This window comes from Berghia stephanieae, chromosome 3 (genome assembly GCF_034508935.2).
Source record: "Berghia stephanieae isolate SIO BIC M18660-M18661 chromosome 3, UCSD_Bste_1.3, whole genome shotgun sequence".
Taxonomy (NCBI): Eukaryota; Metazoa; Mollusca; class Gastropoda; order Nudibranchia; family Aeolidiidae; genus Berghia; species Berghia stephanieae.
The window spans coordinates 25492468-25505110 of NC_088362.1; the positions used below are offsets into that span (position 1 = coordinate 25492468).

Here is a 12643-nt window from a genome sequence, read left to right on the forward strand (position 1 = left end):
ACAAAATTGAGTTTTCCGTCAATGGAGCAAAGCGACTTGGTTTATAAATAGAATCAGTACCAAGAAAAAGTTGCGACTTTATAAAAATAATCTTATACCGCCTCAGATTATCCGACGCCGCCAACTGTATTTGGTATATTTCCAAGGACTCAACTATGCGCCGAGGGAGGCTCAAACCCAGGACCTTCCGACGTTCCGACGACAATGTCATGATTTGTAAACAGTCGAGTGAATTCCTCTTGGTGAGGACTTTTGTTTGGACAAAACTTTTACGTAATCTAAACTAAGTCCTACATTGATGGATCTCAGAATCTACATCTGTTCCCTATCAGAATCATTCCCCTTTGTCTTACTTTTTCTCAATACACTCATACAGTGTATTTGTAAATCTAGAATATTTTTACTATCCCATTTTCTTCCTTTTTACTGATGCTGAAATGACCTAAATGTGTCACAAGCGCCGTAAAACCTTTTAAAATAAATATGAAAAAAAAAGATAAAACCAACACTTTTCCCTATCTACTGGCTCCGAGATGACCTAAAAGTATTGCAAGCGCCGAAAAATGAAACTAAACAAGCTTCACAATATACCCAATATTGTTGCTGTCCTTTTCTATATTACCAATGGAATAAATTCTGGCACCACGGCTGTTGTAATGGACCTGAAATCTAATATTTTATAGGGAATGAGAGTGAGAGGACGAGAGACGCATGCGCACAACCAACATGACGTTCTCTCTCTAATAACTTTTCCGCCGGTGACGTCACAGACTATGGGTGACGTCCAATCAAGGGACGCTACTCTTCCGCTTATCTCATTCCCTATAACTATGTTGTTGTGGCTTAGCAGTGCAATATAGTAATAATAATATTAAGAATAGATTCTCCCAGTCCCAGTACATTTTAAAAAGAAGACCCATGAAGCGGAACGTTATAAAGATGTTTTTATCTCTTAAGGAAAAGTAGAAGATTTATTGCTGGTATTTTGTAATAGCTTCAACAAAGGTAGATAGTGGATTCAATACGTTATCTAACCCTATAATAACAAAAGCCAGTGTTTATATGGGACACTTTCTATATGGGAATAACAATAATTATGCAAAGTTTGCAAAGGGGGTGAGGGGGGAGGGGGTGGTGGGTTTCATTATGGGGGAGGTGTTGACAGAAAAAATAGGGTTAATAGATGCGAATTAAAATTATAATAATGATGATGGTGATAATAATCATAATATAAATATTATCATCAAATTGAGTTGAAAGCAAAAATGAGCAGAAACAAACGCGGACATTTAAAAAGTTATCATTACCTTTTATTATTTATTTATTTATTGAGATAAAGGAAGCAAGCTCTTTATCTGGCACTGCCTCATACGCACGTTTACACTCCAGTGTTATGAACTGGAGTGCTAAGTAGTGATCATTTGCAAGTTTATGATGTAAGGGAGGCAACTGCGTAATAAGGAATAATCTATGTAGTTTTGTAAGAGTAGCAACCCTTGAATTTTTTTATTTCGCCCGGGGTTCTCACTGTTGGGCAATAATTCTTGAGCTTTTATATTTATACCGCACTATCCACTAAAAGTGCTCAAAGCGCTTTACAAGGGATCCCTGGCCAACAGCAACACTTAACATTTAGGACAGGATATGACGCCAGGCGATATTGCAATTTTTTTCGGACAGAAGACAACGCTGTTAACGGCTAGGTACTCATTTTACGCCCGAGTACGATGAGAGAAAGTGAGTAAAGAGCCTTTGCCAAGGAATAACTTTGCGCCGAGGAGGCTCGAATCCAGGACCTTCCGATTATCATACCACAAGAATTTGGAAGTGGTAGTATTCGCTTGCAATTTTATGATTTAAGGGAGGCAACTACGTAATAAGGAACAATCTATGTAGGTTTGTATGAGTAGCGTCCCTTGATTTATTTTTTTTCTGAGGGTTTTCACTGTTGTGCAATAATTCTTAATTGAGCATTTATATATAGCGCAATATCCACTAAAAGTGCTCAAAGCGCTTTACAAGGGGTCCCTGGCCAACAGCAACACAACATTTAGGATGGGACATGACGCCTGTTATATTACCATTTCTTTCGGACAGAAGACGACGATGTTAACGGCCAGATACTCATTTTACACCCGAGTAGTCAGAGAAAGTGAGTAAAGAGCCTTTTCCAAGGACTCAACTATGCGCCGAGCGAGGCTCGAATCCAGGACCTTCCGATCCAAAAGCAAGTGTCATACAACTAGACCACATAGCAATTAATTAACAATTAAAGCGCCAAAGAAAAAGTCAGACAAAGGGGACTGTTTCAAATTGGTCCTGGGTTCGAGCCTCGCTTGGTGCACAGTTAAGCCCTTGGAAATGGCTCTTTACTCACATTCTCTCACTGTACTCAGGTGTAAAATGAGTACCTGGCCGTCAACAGCGTTATCTATGTCCAAAAAGATTGTAATATCGCCTTACAGGCGACATGTCTCGTTCTACCACGTTACGTGTTGCTGTTGGTCAGGAACCACTTGTAAAATGCTTTGAGCACTTTTAGTGGATATTGCGCTAAATAAAATATCAAATATAAATAGGGAACAAGATTTCTTGACCAACCCAACGTGTCTTCTTTTTACATGACCTAAAAGCCTCATCCGTGCACATGTAAAGGGTCCCTCTATGACTATGAATTTAATTTAATCGAGCTTTGAAGTAGGACATTTTCTACTAAACATGCTCAAAGTGCTTTACAAAGGGTCCATAGCCAACAGCGACACTTAACTTGTAGGACGAGACGTAATGCCTGTCAGATGAAATGACATTTTAAAAAATCAGGAACAACAGTTAACAGCCAGGTACTCATTTTACACCTAAGTATAGTGAAAGATTGTGAGCCTTTCCCCAAGGACGACTATGCGCCACTCAAAGCGGGATTCAAAACCAGGACCTTCCAATCCAAAGGCTAGTTACCACCTTTTGGATAGGAAGCTAGTTCATTTCAAAGTACTTTCCACCAGATCTAACAGACCCAGCTACATAAATCACTACCGGGTGGACAGGAGGGTCTGAAAAAAATCTTGATTTCCCCACCAAAGGTCAAAGTTGGCAACGGTCACTACTAAGCCTGAAAGTGATGAATACCATACTCAAAAAAACCTGAAACAATCCAGTGACCCATCAAGCTGGCAATCAAACAAAATTATGTGACACTTACAAAATCACTAAATATAAAAGTGACTGTAATAGTTGATATTATAGTGTGTTATTGTCACAGATTCTATAAAATGAAAAACTGAATCCAAATAATATATGATCCAAGCTCGACAATACTATAAAATGTACTAGAAATAATACTGTATGAAAACATCAAACATAGTTTGAAAATATAAATAGCCTTGCTATAAATCACAAAAACTTACACTTACACAAAAGAAATGCTTCACATGGAATGTCAGTAGCAGTAGTAGTAATGGTAGCATATGCAGGTGAACTATCAACTCCCTCAACCGACAAGACCTGCCTAGAAATTCTCATTCGCCTGCATTTCCGGCGTACACCAGCAAACCCATGCTCCCCACCCCCGGTTCGATTTTGGTCCCTTTGGGTGTGAAGCGAGGTCTCTAACAACTAGAACCCCGCCATTACATGTCTTATTGGGAAGGTCAAATTATGGACAAGTATCTCTAAGTACTAAAAGTAAAAGTTAAAATTTCATATATCTATTCTTTTTTTTAAAACTTAAAATTCACTTATCTGGCATCCTGTTCAACCTGACATATTAGCCTTTGAGATTGTGGGTCACAAATTACTTTAAAGATTTAACCCCCCCCCCCCCCACCCAAAAAAAAAAAACAAAACAAAAAAAAAAAACAACAAACAATAACGACAATAAAATGTGGTTCTTGAAAAATGTTTATTTTGGATCCATGGGATGGATGATGATTATGAATTGGAAGTAAAGATTGGAAAAAAAGTTAAGAATAAGAATATCACACACACCAGTAGTAATAATAATAATGAATAAATAATAGACTGTTTTTACTCGGCAAGGAGGAGGAGAGGAGAAGAAAAAGGACAGAACCAAATTAAGATAAAAATTGAGTAACTTTCAAACTGACGAAAGATAAGGAAAGAGGAAAAAAGAAAACAAAAGGCTTAATAGATTGAAATGAGATTTTTGTTTGAAATGAAAAGGATTTGAAGTTATTATGTACAAGTACAAATATATTAAATTATGTAACTAACATATCACCAGAAAATAATAATGATAATGATACATAATAATAATAATAATAATAATAATAATAATAATAATAATAATAATAATAATAAAAAGACAAACAAAAAATTGCTCAAATTGACTTTCAATCTCATTCACAAATATCAATCAGGAAATGCATTCACACAAAATTATTCATTTATTTCCAAAGCAAAAGGGGGAAAAACAAAAAAGAAAACCCAACATTCCTTGGATGTTGATGTCAAAGGTTCGTTCAGATTCATTTTGGTACCAAATCCCGACTCATGTCTTTAAAATTTCAATGTAATTTCAATACATGATACATTTGATGACCTGAGTTGGACACTCAAATATAAATTTCTTGGAATCTATTCTCCCAACTTTACGACAGCAGCGCATTAATGGCAAAAATTGTGAGGCTAAAACTTGCCAAAATAAACCCCCTAGGGAATAATTTAAAAAAAACAAAAAAATAATATATACACACTAATGGAAGCCGACTAGATAGCCAAGCCGAATACACTGACAATGCAAAACATGGTCTTGTTCTCCCACCTCACTGTGCAGCTTCCTGAAAAACAAGAAAAAAATATAACGGTTGACGATTAATAAGTAATAGCTTAATATAAATATTCAAATTCAATCAGCAACAAAATGGCTTTAACAAAAGAACTGGTTTCTTTTTCTTTCATGATTGTAAGCAGACGTGAATTGGTTGTTACCTCAGAATGTCATCTTTATTTTTTGGTCTTTTTCCATTGCAACACCATTTTCAAAATACAGTGCAGCGTAGAGTGTCAAAAATTCACAATTTCAGACTATACCATATTCAACAGCTCACTACTCGAATATATCAGTATTGCTCAGTACATTATTCTCACAAAGAAAAAAAAAAGATTTTCATTGACGTGGGTGGCCTACATAAACTAAAAGCCGGATACTGACCAAAAAATGACGTCACAAAAGAAGATCACCAAACGAAAGTGAAAAGTGAGTTGTTGTTAGAAGTATTCAAGGAAATAAACGATTCTAAAGGTTGAGCTATTGGTTACAATAATTTTTTTTTCCACATCATCTTAGTTTTCTTTGATGACGATTTTTTTTGGTTAGAATCAGGCTATGAGTTTACAAAGGCGATGACATTGAGTTTGAGCCATACTGTAAATAGAACTACAACCTTTTTAGCTGAAAATGATGATGAAATAAGACAGTAGCTGTTTTTATCAAGCCAGTGATTAAAATAAACGAATGATCACACAATTTTATTGTTTTGGATCTATTTCAGACATTTTAGTTGATTGCCTCATCTGTTTTCCCTTTATTTTGTGTCATTAAACTATTGATGGATCAGATGAGCACCTGGATTGCAAACAAATGAACATGGTTCAAAACCTGCAGGTCCAGATACCATTTCATTGCTGCTTGGACAGGAATATGGGGAAAAAATGGTTTTGAAGCATCACAGGTTTTGAACCATGTTCGTTTCTGTGCAATCCAGGTGCTCATCTGATCCATCAATAGTTTAATGACACAAAATAATGGGAAAAAAAGATGAGGCAATCCGTCCCCTCCCCCCACCCCCCTCCAAAAAAAAAACACAACAAAACAGGGACATTTTGACACAGACTAAGTACAGACTGTTGTGTCCACACCGTCTGCCTTTATGACTCTGAATGTTTAAGGATGACAGGAGACTTTAAAAAGTTGTCAGCTTTCCATTCAGCAAGTCTTCAGAGAATCCTCCTTGTTCTTTGAACCCCCCCCCCCCCTCCAAAAACACTCTACTAGAAAAGAAAGCATGGACAACAGAGGAACACTTGGAGTAACGAGCCATGGAGTCCGAACTTAGCTTCAGATGGGGGGAGAATCCAAAAGAATAGCCCAGAACAGACGAGAGTAGAGGACCTTTGTGGCTGCCAGATGTGCATAAAGGACAGAAAGTAAGTAAGTAAATGTACTTACCGTCTGTGGAGTTGTCCCAGAAACAAGAACTGGCGGTGTGAAGTCCTGCTCCATTCTTTTGCATGATGACACAGGTCACTGGAAGAGACAAAATAATCGGCTCATTTTACGAATAAGGCCAGACAAGCATAATGATATTGTTTATTGTTTATTTCTAAAGCGCCCGCTACCATTCAAATAACAGCTCAAAGTGACGGTTAAACAATTCTTAAACAAAACCTTTAATATCACAGAATGACATTGACTCAACAACCAACTCTCTTTCTATCTCTCTCTCTCTAATACACGCACACATATACACAAACACATGAATGCAAAACACACACTCTTCCCTCCCACTTTCTATTTTGATAGCACACACGCACACAAAAACACCACAAACCAAAACAAAAAAATACACACACTTAGGGTGAGAAAAATACAATTTTAGTTTTGAGATAAACTTTGAAATGTATCAACCATATCAACAAATCACCATTGAATAAGTCCAGCCCTTACTTCTATAGAGACTGTTTAGCGGAATTGTAACAATAATTTTGTTTGCTTCAAATTCGTGCTAATTTCATTATAAAGCCTGGGGGGACCCGATAGCTAATTTGGTTGAGCACTCACTTCACGCGCAAAGGGACCAGCTCCCCAGTCAAGTTGATTTTTTCCCCCTGACCCAACAGTGATCGAGTAACTGGATCTGATCTGTTAGATCTGGTGGACAGTACTTTGCGACAGATCACCATCCAATCCAAGGTAGAAAGTAATCAATTGCTCTTATCCATTTCACGCTATAGACATAAGGATAAACTCTGGCTCCAGGAGGCCCGAAGGACTACTTGTATAAAAATACTTTTATCATTAACTTTGGAGAACAACTGGAAGCATGAAAAAGTGGGGAATGGCTGAGACCAATCAGCTTGTGTACATGTGGATGCCCAGAGCAGACGATGGAGCACATCCATAGAGAATGCCAGGACGGGCCCAGCTGTACTGACCATGACCTACGAGTCTGCTCCCCAGAGTTCGGTGTTGGAGCAACAAGCTATGATGATGATGATGCTCATAAAGTTAAATTTGAGCCATCCTTACCGATATATTTGAAGGGTTTTCCCAGTTTGGTGAGCTGGTTGAGGCATTGCTCCACGACGTTGGACGTCCACTGGTTGACTTTGTTGTGTTGGTAGCCATTACCACCAATGGCACCTTCTACGGCCTCCTTGATGATGTTTGTGACCTCATCAACGACAAAGGCCGTCTTGAAAGAGAGATTAGAACATATCAATATAACATTTTTAAAATAATGCTAAACCAACAAACAATAATGTGTAATAAAAATTTCTTGAGTCAGACTGGACTGGTTACAAAAAAAAAAAAAAGAAGAAAAATGAGAAATCATTTCGAATGTATAGATACATCTGAATTATTTTGCAGTTTAGAAATAAACAAACAAACAACAACAACAACAACAAAAAAGAGATACAAAGTTAAAATGAATAAAAAACAACCAAAAAATATTGCCTGTATTCGATTAAGTTTCTACACATAGAAAATATTATATGAGCAAAGGTAAAAACTGTTGAATTATTTTAAAAGTAAATAGCATATGATATTTAATTTAGAGAGAAAAAAAATAAGAATATTTTAGAAAAATCTTCTTGAAACAACCTTAAGAAGTAAAATCAATCAAAGCCAAACTGCAAGATAAAATCAAACAACACACACACACACAAACACACAATATATAATGCAACCGTTGCTGATTGAAGCTCGAAGAAATAGAATGACAATAACAAAGTGGAATAGAAAATTCATTTTAATTCACAAACCATCTGTAGATTAAATCCACGCTTCTATTATTATTTTCCCTATAAAACACTCATAAAATTAAACACACACACACACACAAAAACCCAATGCAAATGGTCAAATCAATAAAGTATAACATTTTACCAGATACAGTGGAAACCTGATAAAGTCAACACCGTCAGACCAGAAAAATTAGTTGAGACTTTAAGCAAGGTTGACTTTATCCATTATCAATAAAACACACTTAGATAAAGGACAATGTGCGGCTATGTGTTATAGTAGTATGACATTCGCTTTCAGATAGGAAGGTCCTGAGTTCGATCCTCGCTTGGCACATTGTTGAGTCCTTGGAAAAGGGTCTTTACTCACATTCTCTCACTGTACTCGGGTGTAAAATGAGAACCTGGCCATTAACAGCATTGTCTCTGTTGGAAAAAAAAAATTTGTAACTTCGCCTAACAGACGTCATACCTCGTTCTACATGTTAAATGTTGCTGTTGGTCAGAGACCCTTTGTAAAGCACTTCGAGCTCATTTAGTGGATATTGTGCTATATAAAAGCTCTTTTTTTAAACAGAAAAATTGAGACCAATAAGAGGTGTTGACTTTAAGCAGAAGTTGACTTTAAGCAGAAGTTGACTTTATACAGAATCCACTGTATAAGGGAATGGGTGGTGGTGACTCAATGTCATTATTAGTTAAAGGACCTATTTGTTCTATAGAAGTCAAGGAAGCTTCATTCTTACTCATCTCAATAGGCATGTCTATCCTTTCGATTACTTGGACAAGAAAAATTCTTATAGCATAATTTGATTAAGGTCTTAAACAATTCCAATGAACTGACATGCATTCTGATTAACCAGAAGATGTATGGAAAGAATTCTATCACAGACAGATCAGCCCTCCAATTAAGTGACGATTTAAATTACTGGCTTCTTTGTAATAGTGATTATGATGATAATAATAATAATAATAACAATAATAATAACAATAACTATAATATTATTAATACTACTACTACTACTAATAATAATAATCATAATAATAATAATCATCATCATAAAATGTTTTTGGTAAGATCAAATTACATGACTAAATAACTCTATTAAAAAAACAAACACAATTCACACCTCCTACACTCTATACATATCAAAACCTAAGCCAGGTTGTCGTTATATTCATAAAAACAACAAAATCATTCATAGAGTATTCTCCAGAACTTAGAAATGTATGGAACTTGAAAACCCTATGAAAAGGAGAATTTCATTTTTCTCCTGATATTCTTTGACTCATTTGCTTTGTTCACCAAAAATCTTTAAAATATACTGGAAGTCCCAATCAGGTCAAGAATCTGGGCTAAACTGCAATTGTAACCAAAAAAAACTAAAAGATAAACAAAGGTTTGAAGAGTGATGAAAAAATAAAATGAGAAAACAGAACAAAAAAAATTCACAAGAGGACCGACCAGCTCAAAATGGTATTATGTCAGAGGGTGATTTGAAACCTGAAAATTGAATCTATTGATGTTTTACAGTAGGCCAAAAAGCTTACAACATTTTATTCAACCCAAAATGTCCACATCATCTGTTTTCGTTAAATGAATCAAAGCTTCCATTTCATTCAACTATTCACATTTTATTGACGATAATAGATAGTTTCTTGAACTGACCAAAAAAACAGAAACTCACATTCTTTAAAACCACAATGAGTCGTCTTGTTCACACCAGACATAATACCGTTTTGAGACTATAGGTCACAAACGTGTAACGTCAACGCCAGTGCCCAGTTAATAAGAATATGTTGCCATCTAAGATTAAAAGCACACAACATTTCTTTACCACAAAGATTTTAGAAAAGCCATAAATAAAAACACAATATTTTTTCACCAAAAAATAATAGCAATAACAGACATGCCCACCCCTAATGACAGAAAAGAGGAAGACATAAAAAAGAGGAACTTGATAAAGAAATAAAAGACGAATGCTTTCAGTTTCATCATATCTACAAAAAAACAGGCTGAAATTTATCAAACACTTGAAATTGAACTTAAACTTTGCCGAGTCAACACAACACAGCCAAGCACATATGAATGAATGAATAGTCAAATGTGTGCAGGGTGGCGCTAAGGATTGAATGGGAGGAAGTCATGTGACATCAGACAACTACATTTTATGTAGTAGAGAGTTATTCTCCTTTGTTGGCATTCATCTTTTTTTCACATTCGATTTATGTGGGGGGCGATCTCTGAATTTCAGAACAGGATAGGAATGCTAATATAATTGTTTGCAATTGACAAAAGCAACCAAATCATTGTCTAATTTGCTAAAAACAAAACGCAAAAAAAAAAATTAAAATATCCTTTCATCAAATGCCATCATTAAGGTTAAAAATTGAATCCTATATGAGATTTATGGCTTTAAAGCTTTAAAGTGAGCTTCAAAGAAATACAAAGATCTGAAAAAGTGTGTATGAAACAGTGCCTGACAATGCAAGGAAAAAAAAAAACACACGCACACATGAAAACAACAATCCCAAAATACCAGCCTGCCTCTAATGGAGATCGAGTGGTAATCAGGAGGTGTGAAGTGTTAGGGATTTTACAACACGTACATTCAGATAATTTCAGAACCAGGAAAAGGGGAAAGATGGGATTGTCAACATTAAAGATCTAGAATTTATCTCCTTACAAGAACTAAAGTAAAATGATGGGAGTACATGAGATGTTGTGAAGCACACTTATAGACCTGTAAATGAGCTCTATAAAAATTGACTGAAACTCTTCGACAAACTGAAGATTCAATTATTTTTTAAAAAATAAGGGCATCATTGGAGAGAGGAGAGTGATAAATACAATATATCAAAATAGTGGGTGTTATTTCTTACTGGAAGTATGACTGCCATAATTTGATGTAGAAGGAATGCTAAATAAGCATGTCATTCATCTAGGTAAAGATGACTTCATCAAAATCAAAGTCATATTCCAGCCTCTGGAATTATTTTGACATAGAAAAATAATCACCATTATCATCTTTAACTTCTAGCCATGACCAATTGAATTTATTCCTCACACCTTTATCGATGCTCGACAAGTCTGAATTGCGATCCACGAACAGCTCAGCCATTGTGAGAACATTAGAATAACGTAGCAATGAGCAAACTTGATTTTCAATCAGTAAATGACAGAGAAAAAAAAACTTAAATAAATATGACTTCAGGCCAATACACTGAATTATGAATTATTAAGTAGAAGTGAATTATTAAGAAGAAACTTCGGCAGGCGTAGCGGAAAAATTCAAAGAATCGAAAAGAAGGTAAATCGCCACAAAACAGCAAGCTCGCTTGGGCTTGAGCAAAACAATGCCAGAAAACGTCCTGATTTGCACGGGAATTAATTAGGCTACTTACCATTGTTCCTTATGATCAGGTACTCAATCAGTGAAGAAACGGTCAACCAGTTTGTTTAAAACGTGAGGCAATCGAAATGTGCTTGTAGCAATCTATCCTAACTTTCGATTTGAAGATGTCTACATAACGGACTTGCGGCATTCGCAATTTACTTTATCATACTTTTGAGACTCCCCAGGTAAATGTGGTCAATTTTGGCTTAGACGAAACAGTGAAATTTATCGCTCAGTGGCTCAGTTAAAATTGGCTACAGTTGGGATCACGACGGTTTGGAAAGTGAAAAAATAATTTAACGAAGGATGTGTGAAAATACCCAGGGAAGTGTTCAGACACGCCTTTTATAAAAAGCGTCGCTTTGTCTTGGCAATATATACATCGTTAATATAAACGGTCCCCATGAGCTATGCGTAGCGCTGTGGAACACTCCTAATTATTTTACGGTCATTCGACTACGATTTGTGAATTCTTTCTTTTTTTATTTCTTTCTTTCTTTCCTTTTTTAAATATTTGAATTTGACAAACTGACTGATTTCAGTTAATTGACTGAGAATTTACAGGTCTAACTTAGCATTGGAAGTGGAAATGTGGCTATCTGAATGCGATTTAAATGAAATGGGTAGATGGGAACCCCAATAATTCAGGTGGTAGAGCACTTGCAGCACATCCAAAGGAACTGGGATCAATCCTGGGTGAGGTCGAGCCTTTTTCTGACTCCCCTATCCACCCAGCAGTGATTGATTGGGTAGCTGGGTCTGTTTGATCCGATGAAAAGTACTATGTGACAGACTAGTGTCTCATAACTGGGATAAACGCTAGATTCCATGGCTTAATTTCTCTGAAGGGCTCCTAATATATAGAGATGCCATATGCTACACATGGCTCACAGACAATTAAGTCAGTAAGTTAGTTTATAACTTCTTTTTATGGAAACAATCAGATAACATCAGTTCTGAGTTAGAAAGGTAAATGATAAATGCTTTAAAGGCAGGGCTGCCAATTCAGGAGGCAAAAATTTACCTAACTTTAAGGAAACACATTGATGGACTCCTTTCTGAGTGCTTAACTCCAGTAAAAAGACATTATGTAGTTACTTTTTTTCCCCATTTAGCAAGTGATTGAAAAATATAGTGAGGGTTTAAAGCATACTAAATTCCGTAAATATACGGAAAATTGGCAATCTTGTAAAGGGTTAAATTCCAACCCTTAGGACTGTTTAGGGACTGATCTAAATTATCACTTCATTGTCTGCAGATAA

At 36.0% G+C, this 12643-nt stretch overlaps 1 protein-coding gene across 1 annotated transcript in view; it reads right to left on the minus strand.

Annotated features, from left to right (window-relative positions):
• Nucleotides 1–3879: 3879 nt before the first annotated feature.
• LOC144967421 (dynein light chain Tctex-type 1) overlaps nt 3880–12643 on the minus strand; it is a 9889-nt gene continuing 1125 nt past the window's right edge. Inside the window, exons 2-4 of the mRNA XM_078904599.1 lie at nt 7268–7433; nt 6188–6265; nt 3880–4796 (exon numbers count right to left, since the gene is read on the minus strand). Of these exons, the coding sequence (XP_078760725.1) occupies nt 4726–4796; nt 6188–6265; nt 7268–7433 (315 nt within the window). The 3' untranslated portion in view covers nt 3880–4725. The remainder of the gene's footprint in view (nt 4797–6187; nt 6266–7267; nt 7434–12643) is intronic.